This window comes from Miscanthus floridulus, chromosome 7 (genome assembly GCF_019320115.1).
Source record: "Miscanthus floridulus cultivar M001 chromosome 7, ASM1932011v1, whole genome shotgun sequence".
Classification (NCBI taxonomy): Eukaryota; Viridiplantae; Streptophyta; class Magnoliopsida; order Poales; family Poaceae; genus Miscanthus; species Miscanthus floridulus.
In genome coordinates this window covers 42,052,490-42,065,345 of record NC_089586.1, presented here as the reverse complement: position 1 = coordinate 42,065,345, position 12,856 = coordinate 42,052,490, and the positions used below count along the sequence as shown (strand labels likewise).

Here is a 12,856-nt window from a genome sequence, read left to right as displayed (position 1 = left end):
AGAGCGATGATCTCGCCAACCGCTCCACCAATGGCACCCTTGAAACACAATCAACCCTCCACTGCTGTTGAACCACAATACACACACATCAAGCATCTTAAGGGTGTGTTTAGTTGAGGAGTTGAAAAATTTTTGGGTGTCACATCGATGTGTCGGAAAGATGTCGGGAGGGGTTTTTGGATACTAATAAAAAAACAAATTACAGAACCCATCAGAAAACTGCGAGACGAATCTAATGATACTAATTAATCGGTCATTAGCACATGTGGGTTACTGTAGCATTTAAGGCTTTTCATGGACTAATTAGGCTTAAAAGATTCATCTCGCGATTTTGCCGAGAACTGTGCAATTAATTTTTTTTTCGTCTACATTTAGTACTCCATGCATGTATCAAACATACTCTTTTACTGTAGAAGAAATTTTTTTTTGAAACTAAACACGCCCTAAATCCCGAATGGACAGCCTAGTCACATTAAATGCGACGACGAAAATTCTTCCCCCACCCATCCCTGCTGTCAATTCTCCTATCCGACAGCTTCCAGGACGGATCCAAACCGTCGATGTCACCCTCAGCTCCTGGATCCGACGGCTCAGAATACCAGCCGCACGGGCTGCTCAACGACGAGCGGCGCAGCGAATCCGAGCACGGCCACGGGCCACCGCGCTGGCTGCTCATGATAAAGAGGCGGCCTCCTGCCCCTCCCCGCCTCGCGCTGCTTGCTTGCTTTGCTTGTCCGTTGTCGCAGAGCGAGGAAGGGAGAGAGATGCCAATGGAGAGGTCGGTGTCGTGCGCGGAGAGGGGCAGCATGTACGGGGGCGGGGCGGGGGTGGACCTGCGGAGCTACAGCGCCTCCTACGAGCGGCCGCAGCCGCCGCCGCCGTCGTCGACCAGGGTGCAGCGCGCGAGGAGCGTGAGCGCGTGGGCGCGCCCGGCGCCGCCGCCCGCCGTGCAGCGGACCGGGAGCACCAAGAGCGGCCGCCCCACCCCGGGGCTCAACCTGCGCTCCTACAGCGCCTCCTACGCGGCCTCCTACGGGCCCACCCTGCAGGTCGACGGCGGCGGGCAGCTCAAGCGCTCCGGCAGCGTCACCAACTGGACCTCCGCCAACCGCCGCTCCGTCAACCTCAGAGGGTACACCCCGTCCTTCGCCGCGCTGGACGACACCGCCGCCGCGGTCCCGGCGGCCGGGAAGGTGCAGGACGACGCCGAGCTGCAGCGGAGGAAGCGGCTGGTCGTCTACAAGACGTACGACGTCGAGGGGAAGGTCCGGGAGTCGGTGCGCCGCAGCGTCAACTGGATCAAGGGCAAGTGCTCCGGCGTGGTGTACGGTCGGTAGCTCCATCGTCGGCCGGCCCACCACCGGCCGGCCGATCTGGCCGCGCGCCATGCCCACCGCCACCGGTCCATCAGAGTGGTACTACTACGTATGAGTTGAGCGTTTCTTGGTGTATGCTGTCATCAGTCATCACCCGTAGACTCTCCTCCGATCTTTTTTTCTTCTCCCTTGATCTTTTTGTTCTTGGATGGAGTTAGGATTTTTCGTTTTATTTTTAGGAGATCGATTTGGTGGCATGTTCATGTAGAGCAGTTGAGCTTCTCTTGGTGATTTGTGAGGGAGGATATGGTTGTTGGGATGGGATGACAAATCCCAAGAGAATGCTTCAGGGCTGTGGTGTCCTACTCCTTTGTACAGATATATCATCTTTCCAGTCTAGTGCTTACTACTAGTATCTGGTCTATGTAAATTTAGGTGTTGCATGTATATATATATATATAGAATAAGATTTTTGTAAATTACAACTCCTACATATGGCTCTTTTCGCTTCGCTCAAACCAGCCGAAATACTATTCTAACTGATTTGCTGTGAGAGAAAAATATTGTTACAGTTAAAGCTGAAAAAGACAGACGGATTATAAGAGAAGCGAACGGATGGTAAGTATAAGAGAAGCGAACGGGTGGTAAGTCACTTCATTCTCTTCTTCTGTTACTTGCAGTCCTCATGCAAACGAAGCATGTTTTGCTTGTGTTTTTCAACAGATGGTAAGTGTCTCGTCCTCCGATCCTCACGGTCATTGAAGAACCTCCCTTTTGCATGTTTTGCTTGTGTTTTTCAACAGATGGTAAGTGTCTCGTCCTCCGATCCTCACGGTCATTGAAGAACCTCCCTTTTGCATGTTTTGCTTGTGTTTTTCAACAGATGGTAAGTGTCTCGTCCTCCGATCCTCACGGTCATTGAAGAACCTCCCTTGCCTGTTAGGTTGAGGCCTTCTTTAGCAGGGCTTATGTCGGCCTCGGCTTCACTACTGTAACTGTAATGTAGCGCAAAAGCTGGTGAAGCATCAGATCCTGGCTTCACCACACCATCTTTAGTGTATTTTGGGCTGGCGAGAGAGAAATAGTTTCTACTACGATTGTAAACAGTGACACTACAATGTTCATGTCAGAGGAAGCTGAAGCCAGAAAAACCATGGGTCTGAATGTGTTTTGAGAAAGGCAGGCGCATATACCGCCAAAGGGATGGGGGTCACAACAGTAGGCTTCAGAATTTCAACCAGTTTTCGCAAAAAAATTAGGGATTTTTGTTCCTACCAATGACCTCCGGTAAATATATAATACCGATAATTTTGGTTCCACTTCGTTTAGTTTTCCAAAATTTAGCTAAAATTTCATGAAGAATTGAAAATTTTGATCCAAATTTCAGCCAATTTTTACTGATTTTTGGTTTTTCTATCGGTCCCCTCCAGTACTTATGCCTCAACCGGTAGGCTGAACCCACACACCCACATGGCTGATTCTCCCTGGCAACGCCTTTTCTACTCCCCTCTTCAATTACAACCACGAAACATGAAGTGGCTGTTGGTGGTGTGGAGTTTTCTCGAGTCCTAATGTTTTTCTTTTTCAGATAACTGAATCCCACAGGACAGAACACTACATTTTTGTGTGGATTTTATATTATATATATAGTCAACCCTCCAGCAGAGCATCAAAGCTTGGTATATATCAGCACATGTTCTTTAGCATCTAAGCCCACACCGAATCCTCCGTCTTTACAGAGGAAAAGATTATATGTTCGCCACTAATTGTGTGATTCCACACTAAACTTTAGAGGGGTTTCAATGTGCACGCATTACTCCCATCTGTTTCAGTTTTCCTGCGTGGTTGAAACGAAGTCCACACGAAAAGCTACATAGTACAATTGGTCACTGATGAGGGGTTGGTTTCTCGCTACTCATCAGTCATCAGCAGTGGTCCCTTTGCAGGGCTTTTGCAGGGCTTGTACAATCAGCGAGCTTAACTTGTGTGACTTGTGTGCTGCTGATAGCGCCATCTCTTGATGAGGAGAGGAGTCCTGTCTGCACACAATGCAAACGCAGTGGAAAAGGAATTTGGAGTCATTTTCTCTCATCCACCCCACCTCTTTCATTCAGTCTCTCATCCTAACAGTTATCGTCACACTTGTATGATTTATGCCATACGGACAGTGACATGTTCTCTATTATCCACCTCTATACCACCTATTAAAAAACAAAAAAGTAATGCAAAAGAGACGAGCAATGCACACCCTCTTCGCTTGATCGTATCAGTCATGATACAGTGTTTTTCTCTCACAACAAAACAGCATCAGCCGACTTATAAGCCACAGAAACGATCAAGCGAACGAGATATGTTTAGGCAGGTTTTTTTTTTTGAGGGAACTAATGTTTAGGCAGGTAACCTTGTGTTTGGTAGCCTGTATTTGGTCTTATGCAGGCTCCATGGATGATCCTGGGGCGTTTGTTTCATTGTGTACTAGGCCTTATGAAGGATTGGGCCGTGCAAAAGGGGGTTGAAGCCTGCGTTTGCCTAGAATCGCTCGTCCATTCTTATGCAGGCCGTCGGCCCATGCTGGGATCCACTTTGCAGGATAGACCCCTATCCCGTGCTGGGTTTTTTTTTTTGAAAACATATCCCGCGCTTGGGTACCGCCCAGAAATTCAATGATGAAGTCCATTTTGTATTTTAGAAAAGTACTAAAACCGTCCTAGGCCGTTTTTTTTCTAAATTCGCTCTGAGTTAACCAATTTTAGGCCGATTTTTTCTTGACTCTGTCTGGGTCGGTCATTTTTAGGTGCAAAAAACTATACAATTATCCATCGATTATGAGTTCCTTTCTAAGGAAGTTGGATAGCTCAGTAGTTACCTTGTGCACCTTTTAGTTGACTTAGGTCCCGTTTGTTAGGGCTCCGGCCTGACTCTGGTTCTGGCTCTTACGAAAGAGCTCTACCAAATGGTTTAGTAGGAGGAACCGTTTGGAGCCGTTTGGTACATGCTACCGGGCAGTGCCATTTGTCGACTAGTTCTTCACCTTAGCTAGTGGATAAGAGAATTGAGTCATTTTCTTTGGTCCACCGTGGCTCGTTTGTAGAACATATAAAAATCAGTCTCGATCGCGTCTTCTCGTGCTTTTCTATATTTGATAGACTGTTCGTCCAAACACTGAGATTTATCCATTCGGAGTGAGTACCTTTACAGTCTGTTTCTGCGAATTCGTGTTGCCGAACAACTACGTGGCGAAGTTTTACGGCTTGCGTGCCAATGTGCCACTGATAAGGCCATTTGCTAACGAGTTCTTCCCCCCTAGCTAGAGAAAAAGGACACTCGAGTCATTTTCTTTCTTTCACCCTGCAGTCACACCTCATTAATTAACTAATCTCAGATATCACAGCTTATTGTGCACATTTATAGTTGATTCTCTCATCCAACTCACTACGGTTAATATAACCACTCCTATTCCCAATTGCCATCATGTGTGAATTCGGATCCCCGAACTCTTACTTTTGTGCCACTGATAACAACCTATTCGTGGAAGCGTCCTAACACTTTTCTGGTTGACTCTCGTCCAACAGTGTAAGATTATCACTACGTAAAAAATAATTTTTAGCAACGGGATAAATTTTTTTTAGGGGCGGCTGGTGATGGAGACGCCTCTCCAGTGACGTGCTCAGGTGCCCAAACACCAGCCGCCCCTACAAATGGAATAGCAGGGGCGGCTGGTGATTGAGCCGCTCTTATAAATGGGTCTGATTTGTAGGGACGACTCACTCACCAGCCGCCCCCGGTGTTGCTATTTGTAGGGGCGGCTGGTGATTGAGCCGCTCCTATAAATGCCCCCGTATAAATAGCTCTGATTTGTAGGGGCGTCTCAATCACCAGCCGCCCATACAAATGACCCACATATAAAACGGCTGCAGCACCTTCTTTCTCCTCGGGTCACTCACTCCAATCCGTGAAAGAAAGGTGGGGAGACCTTGGCACCTCAAAAAAATTGCTCTACTAAGGGAGAAAGATTTTGGTCTCAAATCTTTTGGTGGAGAGGTTATAGAAGGTAACAAAATATTATTCCACACTTTTTTTAAAATTTTAATGGTTGGTTAATGAGTAATTAAAGTTTTGTTTTTCTCTCTCTTCTATAGTGTTTGAGCTACTTATGAAGCAAATTAGATCCAAGTTTTAAATGTATTAGGATAAATTAGGGAGGGAAACAAGATCATACCCTTATTTGGTCCATGTTTCTTGATTTTAGTGAACAATTAGTTAGTTTTATGCATGTTTCATGTGCATGTAGATCTAAATCTAGGGTTTGATTTTTTTTATTAATTTCATTTTTGTAAATTTATGTTTGATAAAATTGGACTAGGGTTTGTATGAAAGATATTGGGTAAAGTATAATTGTTGCTAATTGTTATCTTTGAAATTGTTTATTATAATTAATAAATATGTATTTTAATTATTTATGGATAAATGGGTCATTAATTAATTTTCCTCTACCATGGTGTGTTTGTATGCTTCATGTAATTATATTAAATTTATATTCATATATATCTGAAATATATATAATTATTCTCAAATAATTATTAATTTGATTCATTTTTATATATATCTGAATAAGTAGTCATTTAATGTTTGTTTTGTTGTTGTTGTAAAAGATGGAGTACATGAACTCTTGGATGTATGGTTCGTTAAGGTTCAAGACAGGTTTCCGTGAAGAGGTGGATAAATTTATTGAAGCCGCAAAGAAGCATGCAACGACATTGAAAGAGAATAAGGATATAATTATTTGCCCATGTAAAGATTACAAGAACCGTATGGCATGGACAGATGTGACTATCATCAGATCACATTTGATTATATGAGGATTTGTTGAGGACTACACAGTGTGAATTTATCATGGTGAAACTGTTATTGTTAACGACGAGGATGAGGAGGAATACGACGACGAAACTACAGAATCTCTATCCCAATATTCAGCAGAGCTTGATGCACGAATGGATTTCTAGTTTGGCAATGAATAAGGTGGTGATGCTGGTGGTTGGGATGGTAACGACGAAAGTGGTGCCAATAATGATAGTGGAGCACGTGTCGGGGATGAAGATGATTTGGAGGATATGATTCGAGCCCTTGGACCAGAGATTTTACTAAATAGCTCAAAAGGTCTAGAAAATTTGGAAAGGGTGACAAAAGCATCGAAGAAGACTATGTATGGTGTTGAAAAGAGCTGTCTGACACATTGGACATCGCTACATTTTATGCTTGAGTTGCTCATCATGAAGGCTAAGTACGGCTGGTCAGACTGTAGTTTCAATGATCTATTGCATCTCCTGTCATGGGTGCTGCCACAACCAAACTCAATTCCCGCCAACACATATCAAGCGAAGAAGGTCATAAGTCCATTGACAATGGGGGTTGAAAAAATCCATGCATGCCCTAACCACTGTATACTTTTTCATGGCGAAACGTTCAAGTCACTAGAAAAATGTCCTCGATGTGGGGCCAGCCGGTATAAGAACAATGACCTTTACGGTGGGGACAAAGCCTCCATGGGGAAAAAGAGGAATAAGAAGGGTACAAAAAAGGTGGTACAAGAATCTCAGCCCCCAAAGGACACTCCATTAGGCAATGATGCAAAGCAGAGAAGAATTCCTGCCTTAGTAATGTGGTACCTGCCAGTGACCGACCGCTTGAGACGTATCTTCCTAAACCCTAAAGAAGCTACAATCATGACATGGTGGGATGATGAGCGCAAGATGGAGGATGATAAGATTGCACACCCGGCTGATTGTAGTCAGTGGCAAAGGTTTGATGAGAAGCACAAAGAATTCAGCGATGACCCAAGAAATGTACGGTTTGGCTTGAGCACCGATGGAATGAATCCCTTCAATGAGAGGATAAGCGACCATAGCACATGGCCAGTGATCTTGACCATATACAACATCCCCATATGGTTATGTCAGAAGAGAAAGTATCTTCTCCTCACTATTCTTATTTCCAGCCCTAAATAACCAGGCATTGATATAGACGTGTTCCTCGAGCCTTTGATATAAGAAATGGAGAGGCTATGGAGGCATGGGGAGCAGATGTACGATGCGTTCCGAAAGGAGGACTTCATATATAGAGCAATAATATTTGTTACTACCAATGATTACCCCGCACTATTTGATTTGTTTGGACAGATGAAAGGGAAGACAGAATGCTTGGTTTGCTTGGATGGTACTACATAGGTGTACCTGGATGCATTCAGGAAGATAGTTTACCTAAGGAACCAACGCTTCTTAAAGACAAGTCACAAGTACCGTGGCAAATTATTCTTTAGATTTTATGACAACGCCCTAGAGATTGAACCCCCTGTGGAGAGACGTCATAATAGAGAACACATGTACAGAATGGTAAAAAACATACACGTTGTCTATGGAAAGAAGAATCCGGATGGGACGAACAAAGATAGAAGCATACCTCCTGTCGAAGGCGTACCTTTCAAGAAATAATCGATCTTCTTTCAGTATCTGCCTTATTGGCCAGACTTAGAGGTCCCCCATGCCATTGATGCTATGTACGTGAAGAAGAATGTCTTTGAGAGTCTCACTGCTACCTTGATGGACACAGGCAAGTCAAAGGATAGTCTAAAAGCACGGAAAGACATAGTGCAACTAAACATGATGCTATAGCTTCACCTGATACCTGAGGCTAATGGAAAATACACTCTGCCCACGGCATGCTTCAACCTAACACCAGACGAGAATAGATCTATATGCACTTTCCTGAGGGGGATCAAAGTCCCAACTAGGTTTTCAACAAATGTGAAGAAGCTAGTGTCGATAAAGGACTTGTCAATAACACACTGCAAGGCTCACAATTGCCATGTTATGTTGACAGTGTTTCTACCTATTGCAATCAGGGTTATAAAGCCAGAGTTCTTGAAAATGACCATCACCCGCATGTGCTACTTTTTTTCAAAGATCTCACAGAAGATGATTGGCAAGCAAGAGCTGAGTGACCTACATGAATTTGTGGTGGAGACACAAAACCAACTGAAGATGTGTTTACCTCTTGCTTTTTTTGATATAATGCCACATCTCATGATTGACATGGTTCATTAGATATAAGCGCTAGGCCCTTGCTACTTGCATGAAATGTGGTCCTACGAGCGGTTTATGTTGGTTCTAAGTCGATACGTGCATAATCGAGCCTACCCAGAGGGCTCCATGATAGAGGGTTACAGTACTAAAGAAGTCGTCGAGTGCTGTCAAGAGTACTTAAAAGTACAGAAAGAGATTGGTAAACCCAATTCTTGTCATAAGGGTAGGCTAGCTGGGAAGGGCATCAGTGGTAGAAAAGTGTTCATCGACCATGATTATAAAGAGGTGAGTCGGGCGTATTACAGTGTCTTGCAGAGTACACAACTAATGCAACCGTATATTGATGAACAGTTAGCTATCATTATGGTGGAGAGAAATGGCCGTTCGGATGATTGGGTCATGAAACAATACAAGCAACGACTAACTAAATGGTTGAACGACCAAAACATACTGCCTAGAGAAACCATATACTCTATTACCATCAGTAGGTTGGTGGAGGGGCCATCGAGATAAGTGACATCTTAGAATTCTTATGATATCAATGGGTATACGCACTATACCCACGCAAAGGATAGTAAATATGTGAACTAAAACAACGATGTTCGAATAGAGGCTCTCGATGGATTAGGGTGAAAGATCCAATACTTTGGCATCATTGAAGAGATATAAGAACTTGACTATGGAAGGGATATAACGGTGGCCCTTTTTTGATGCCACTGGATCAAACAACACCAACTGAACAAGATTGGATTGAGAGTCCTGGACCTCGAGAATCTAGGCTACCAAGATGACCCTTGGTGCTCGCTTCACGTGTCGCAGAAGTTTTCTATATGTCTGACCCACAAATTAACCTTCCCTCGAAGAAGAAGACAAAACACGTGGTTGCCTCCGGGAAACAACACATTATTGGAGTTGATGGCGTGGATGATGTTGAAGCTTACAATAACTATGATGAGATGCCGCTATTCACAGACTTTCCTAAGAAGATCAGTGTTGTGGAAAAGAATCTATCCAAAGACATATTGCCATGGGAACGAAAAGGTGTCAAGGAAAAAGTTGTTATAGCGAGCTAGCTAGTTGTTGAACGTGGAGTGTTTGTGTAAGTGTGTGTTTGTAAGACTTTATTTATGCATGCGTGTGAGACTATATATTTATGTATGTGTGTAAGACTACATATTTTTGTATGTGCATGAGACTACATTTATGTATGTGTGTGAGACTACCCTTTGTAACATCTAGATTAATCTATTTGAACATCCACTCTATTACTACTAAAACTTTATGAAATCACTTAACACTCTATGAAATGAAGAAATGACCAAAATAAAAGTAGGAGGTCTTGACGAGTTATACAACTTTTATATTCATCACCTTTACAGCTGAACTCATTTAGTGTTTGAAAATTAGGTTTGAAGCTGTCATTTTCTGAAATTCAAAATTTGAATTGTTCAAAATTAGTGACAAAGATAGATGACTAGACTAAAATGATAGAGCATGATTTTAGAAAATTTAGGAAAAAAACCATCACATTTGAAGTTAGTATGAGGAAGAAAAACTAGTTACAAGTTTCAACCACAAATTAAAAAGAGAAATCACACTTGTTCATCATTGATCATCATGAACAGTTGTGATTTTTCTTTTTAATCTCTGGCTGAAACTTGTAACTAGTCTTTCTCCCTCATACTAACTCCAAATGTGATGTTTTTTTCCCTAAAATTTTCTAAAATCATGCTCTATCAAGTTAGTATGTTGATTTGGTCATCCTTTTCATTTGACAAAGTTTGAGCACTTTAAATTTTCAAATTTAAAAAAATAACAAGTTCGAATGAGATTTTCAACCATTAAATGATTTCTGCTGAAAAGTGATGAATACCAAAGTTGTATAACTCATTAAGATCTACAACTTTTATTTTGATCATTTCTTCATCTGACAAAGTGATAGTAAACATTGTTCACAAATCAACATGTTTCTCGTATAGTTCATGAAACTATGAGTCATATGTGAATTTGTGAACAATGTTTACTAATACTTTATCACATGAATAAGTTACCAAAACAAAAGTTGTAGATAGTGATGAGTTCAACAACTTTTATGTTTATGACTTTTATTGTTGAAATCATTTAAGGTTTTAAAATCTTGTTTGAAGTTGTCATTTATTGAAATTCAAAATTTTAGCTATTCAAATTTGGTCAAATGAAAATATGATCAACACAAAAGTTGTACATATTGATGAGTTCTACAACTTTGGTATTCATGAGTTTTTCATCTGAAATCATTTACTCTTTCAAAATATTGTTTCCAGTTAAAATTGTTTGAATTTCAAATTTTGAATCATTCAAACAAAGTCACATGACAAGATGACCAAAATAAAAGTTGTACATGTTGACGAGTTATACAACTTTTATGTTTATAATATTTTTATTTTATTTCATTTAATGTCATAAAATTGTAGTCGAAGTTTTAAAATTCAAATTTTTAATTTTTGTTTTTTTTGTTTTCTATATTGTTTTGACTACAATTGTTTATATATATATTTCTGCATATATAGAATAAAACAAAACATTATATTTGTGCATATATACAATTGTTTTTATATTACTTTGTGTTTTGTGATAAAAAAATATAGAATTAATAATTTTAAAAAATAGAAAATATTTGTAGGGGCGGCTAGATCAGGAACCGCCCCTACAAATGCATTTGTAGGGGCGGCTGGATCATGAATCGCCCCTAGAAATCGGCCTGAGTATAAATACAAGGCTGCACGGGTGAAACCTGTAGGGTGCTCTCTCCTTCCTTCGACGCCATTAGGCTGCCCACTCCTTCTCCGGTGCCCCACCGACGCTGCCTCCTGGGCCTCTCCTGACGCCCGCGCGCCCTCTCCGCACCCCTAGACCTCTCCCGACGCCCGCGCCCCCTCCCCGCACCCATGCTCCCCCTCCTCGCACCCGGCCTATGGCGCTAGGGTTTTCGACCCTGAGGTGCCGTGGGCCTGCTCCCCGCCCTCCCATGGCCTAGGTGCGTTGGCCGTCCATGCTCCCTCCCGCGGCGAGCGGCCACGGTGCCTGAGCTCTTCGGCATCCACACTCCTTCCCTACCATCCACACCTCCAACAGCAGGCGGCCTCTGCGCACCTCCACCGGTGTTCGCACTCCTTCCCATGCTCTCCGGCGTCCGCGCACCTCCACCGGTGTCTGTAGTCCTTCCCGAGCTCTCCGGTGAGTTCTTCCAGCTCTTTGTACTATTTTTTTTGTTTTTCCTTCAATGGCTCAATCAGCAGCAGTGACCTCTCATCATCATGGCTTGTTCGTTGGGCATGTTCTTGGTGGCATCAAATGAATGTGTTGAATTTAAATCTATTTGTTTTTCTTTGTATATGAGTGCTGCGGCAAGTTGCATTGGCTAGTGTTTTGGATCAGTGCTAAATTATGCCACTACAAAATGCCTTCCTTTTTTTGGTTATGGATAGTTTCCCCTGGTAGATAGATGGTTGATTTTGAAATTAATAAAGCCTGAATTTTATCCTCTTTTTTTGGTTGTCCATCCTTTGTACTGTTATGTAGTATTAGGAGCATTGTTGTAGTGTGCTTAAAACCCAATTCTACCAATGTTTTTGGAGTTTTTTTATGTATCAGCTGTGTCCAGTTGAACTAAAATCATTGTTGTAGTGTGCTTAAAACCCAATTCTACCCATGTTTAATTGAAAACCCATTGCACAACATCTGTTTTCATGATTTTGAATATGAGAGCTGAGATTGGGAGGTTCTCATTTTAGCTGTTAGAACACGCTTCCTTTCTGTGAAATAACCAGTGGCATCCTCTTGCTATAGTGGTGATTGGGTTAGAAATGCGTTTAGAATAAGAATTGTTTTAGTAGGAACTGATCGGTGGTACCTTATCTCATGTGCTTTGCTCTCAATTTGTTTCACAACAATTTGATTTGGCTGCAAGGATGGGTCTGTACCACACTGCCACTTAGAGCAGAGCTTATTGTTATTTCTTTTGTTAGCTATGTTACAAGCATCCTTTAGTATTCGAGGTGAGCTTAGAGTGGAGGTGCTCAGTTTAGGTGTTGGAATACTCTTCCTTTCAGCAAAATAGCAAGTGGCATCCTTTTTCTACTTTTAGGCACAAGGATTGCTGCCACATAGAATCGAGCTAAATGTAGTATTGCTTATCTGTTTGTTTTGGTCAATGGTTTCTATTATCGTAATTTAACTATTTAAGAAGTTATTCAGGTTTGCTATTAGAACACACATCATTTTGGTATTTTTGGGATTCCTCTCTACTGCTTGTGTTCACTAGCTGTAAGAAAAGCCTTTCCTGCTAGCTCTATTTGTGTATTAGAATAATTTAGAATATTAGTAGTTGTGCACATTTATAAGACAAATCACCTTTTTTTCTCTTGGATGGGTGTTGCTGCTGCTCATGTCAAGGCCATCATAGGATTCCAGAACCCTTTT

At 42.2% G+C, this 12,856-nt stretch overlaps 1 protein-coding gene across 1 annotated transcript; it reads left to right on the top strand.

Moving 5' to 3' along the window:
* The first annotated feature begins 545 nt into the window (after window positions 1-545).
* LOC136463103 (uncharacterized) lies at window positions 546-1,795 on the top strand. The gene has a single exon (XM_066462135.1). The coding sequence runs from the start codon at window positions 561-563 to the stop codon at window positions 1,335-1,337; it is 777 nt and encodes a 258-aa protein (XP_066318232.1). The 5' UTR covers window positions 546-560; the 3' UTR covers window positions 1,338-1,795.
* Window positions 1,796-12,856: the final 11,061 nt, after the last annotated feature.

Bases quoted from the DNA above. Each gene is read 5' to 3' on its own strand.
- LOC136463103 (XM_066462135.1), top strand. From the start codon at position 561: ATGTCACCCTCAGCTCCTGGATCCGACGGCTCAGAATACCAGCCGCAC.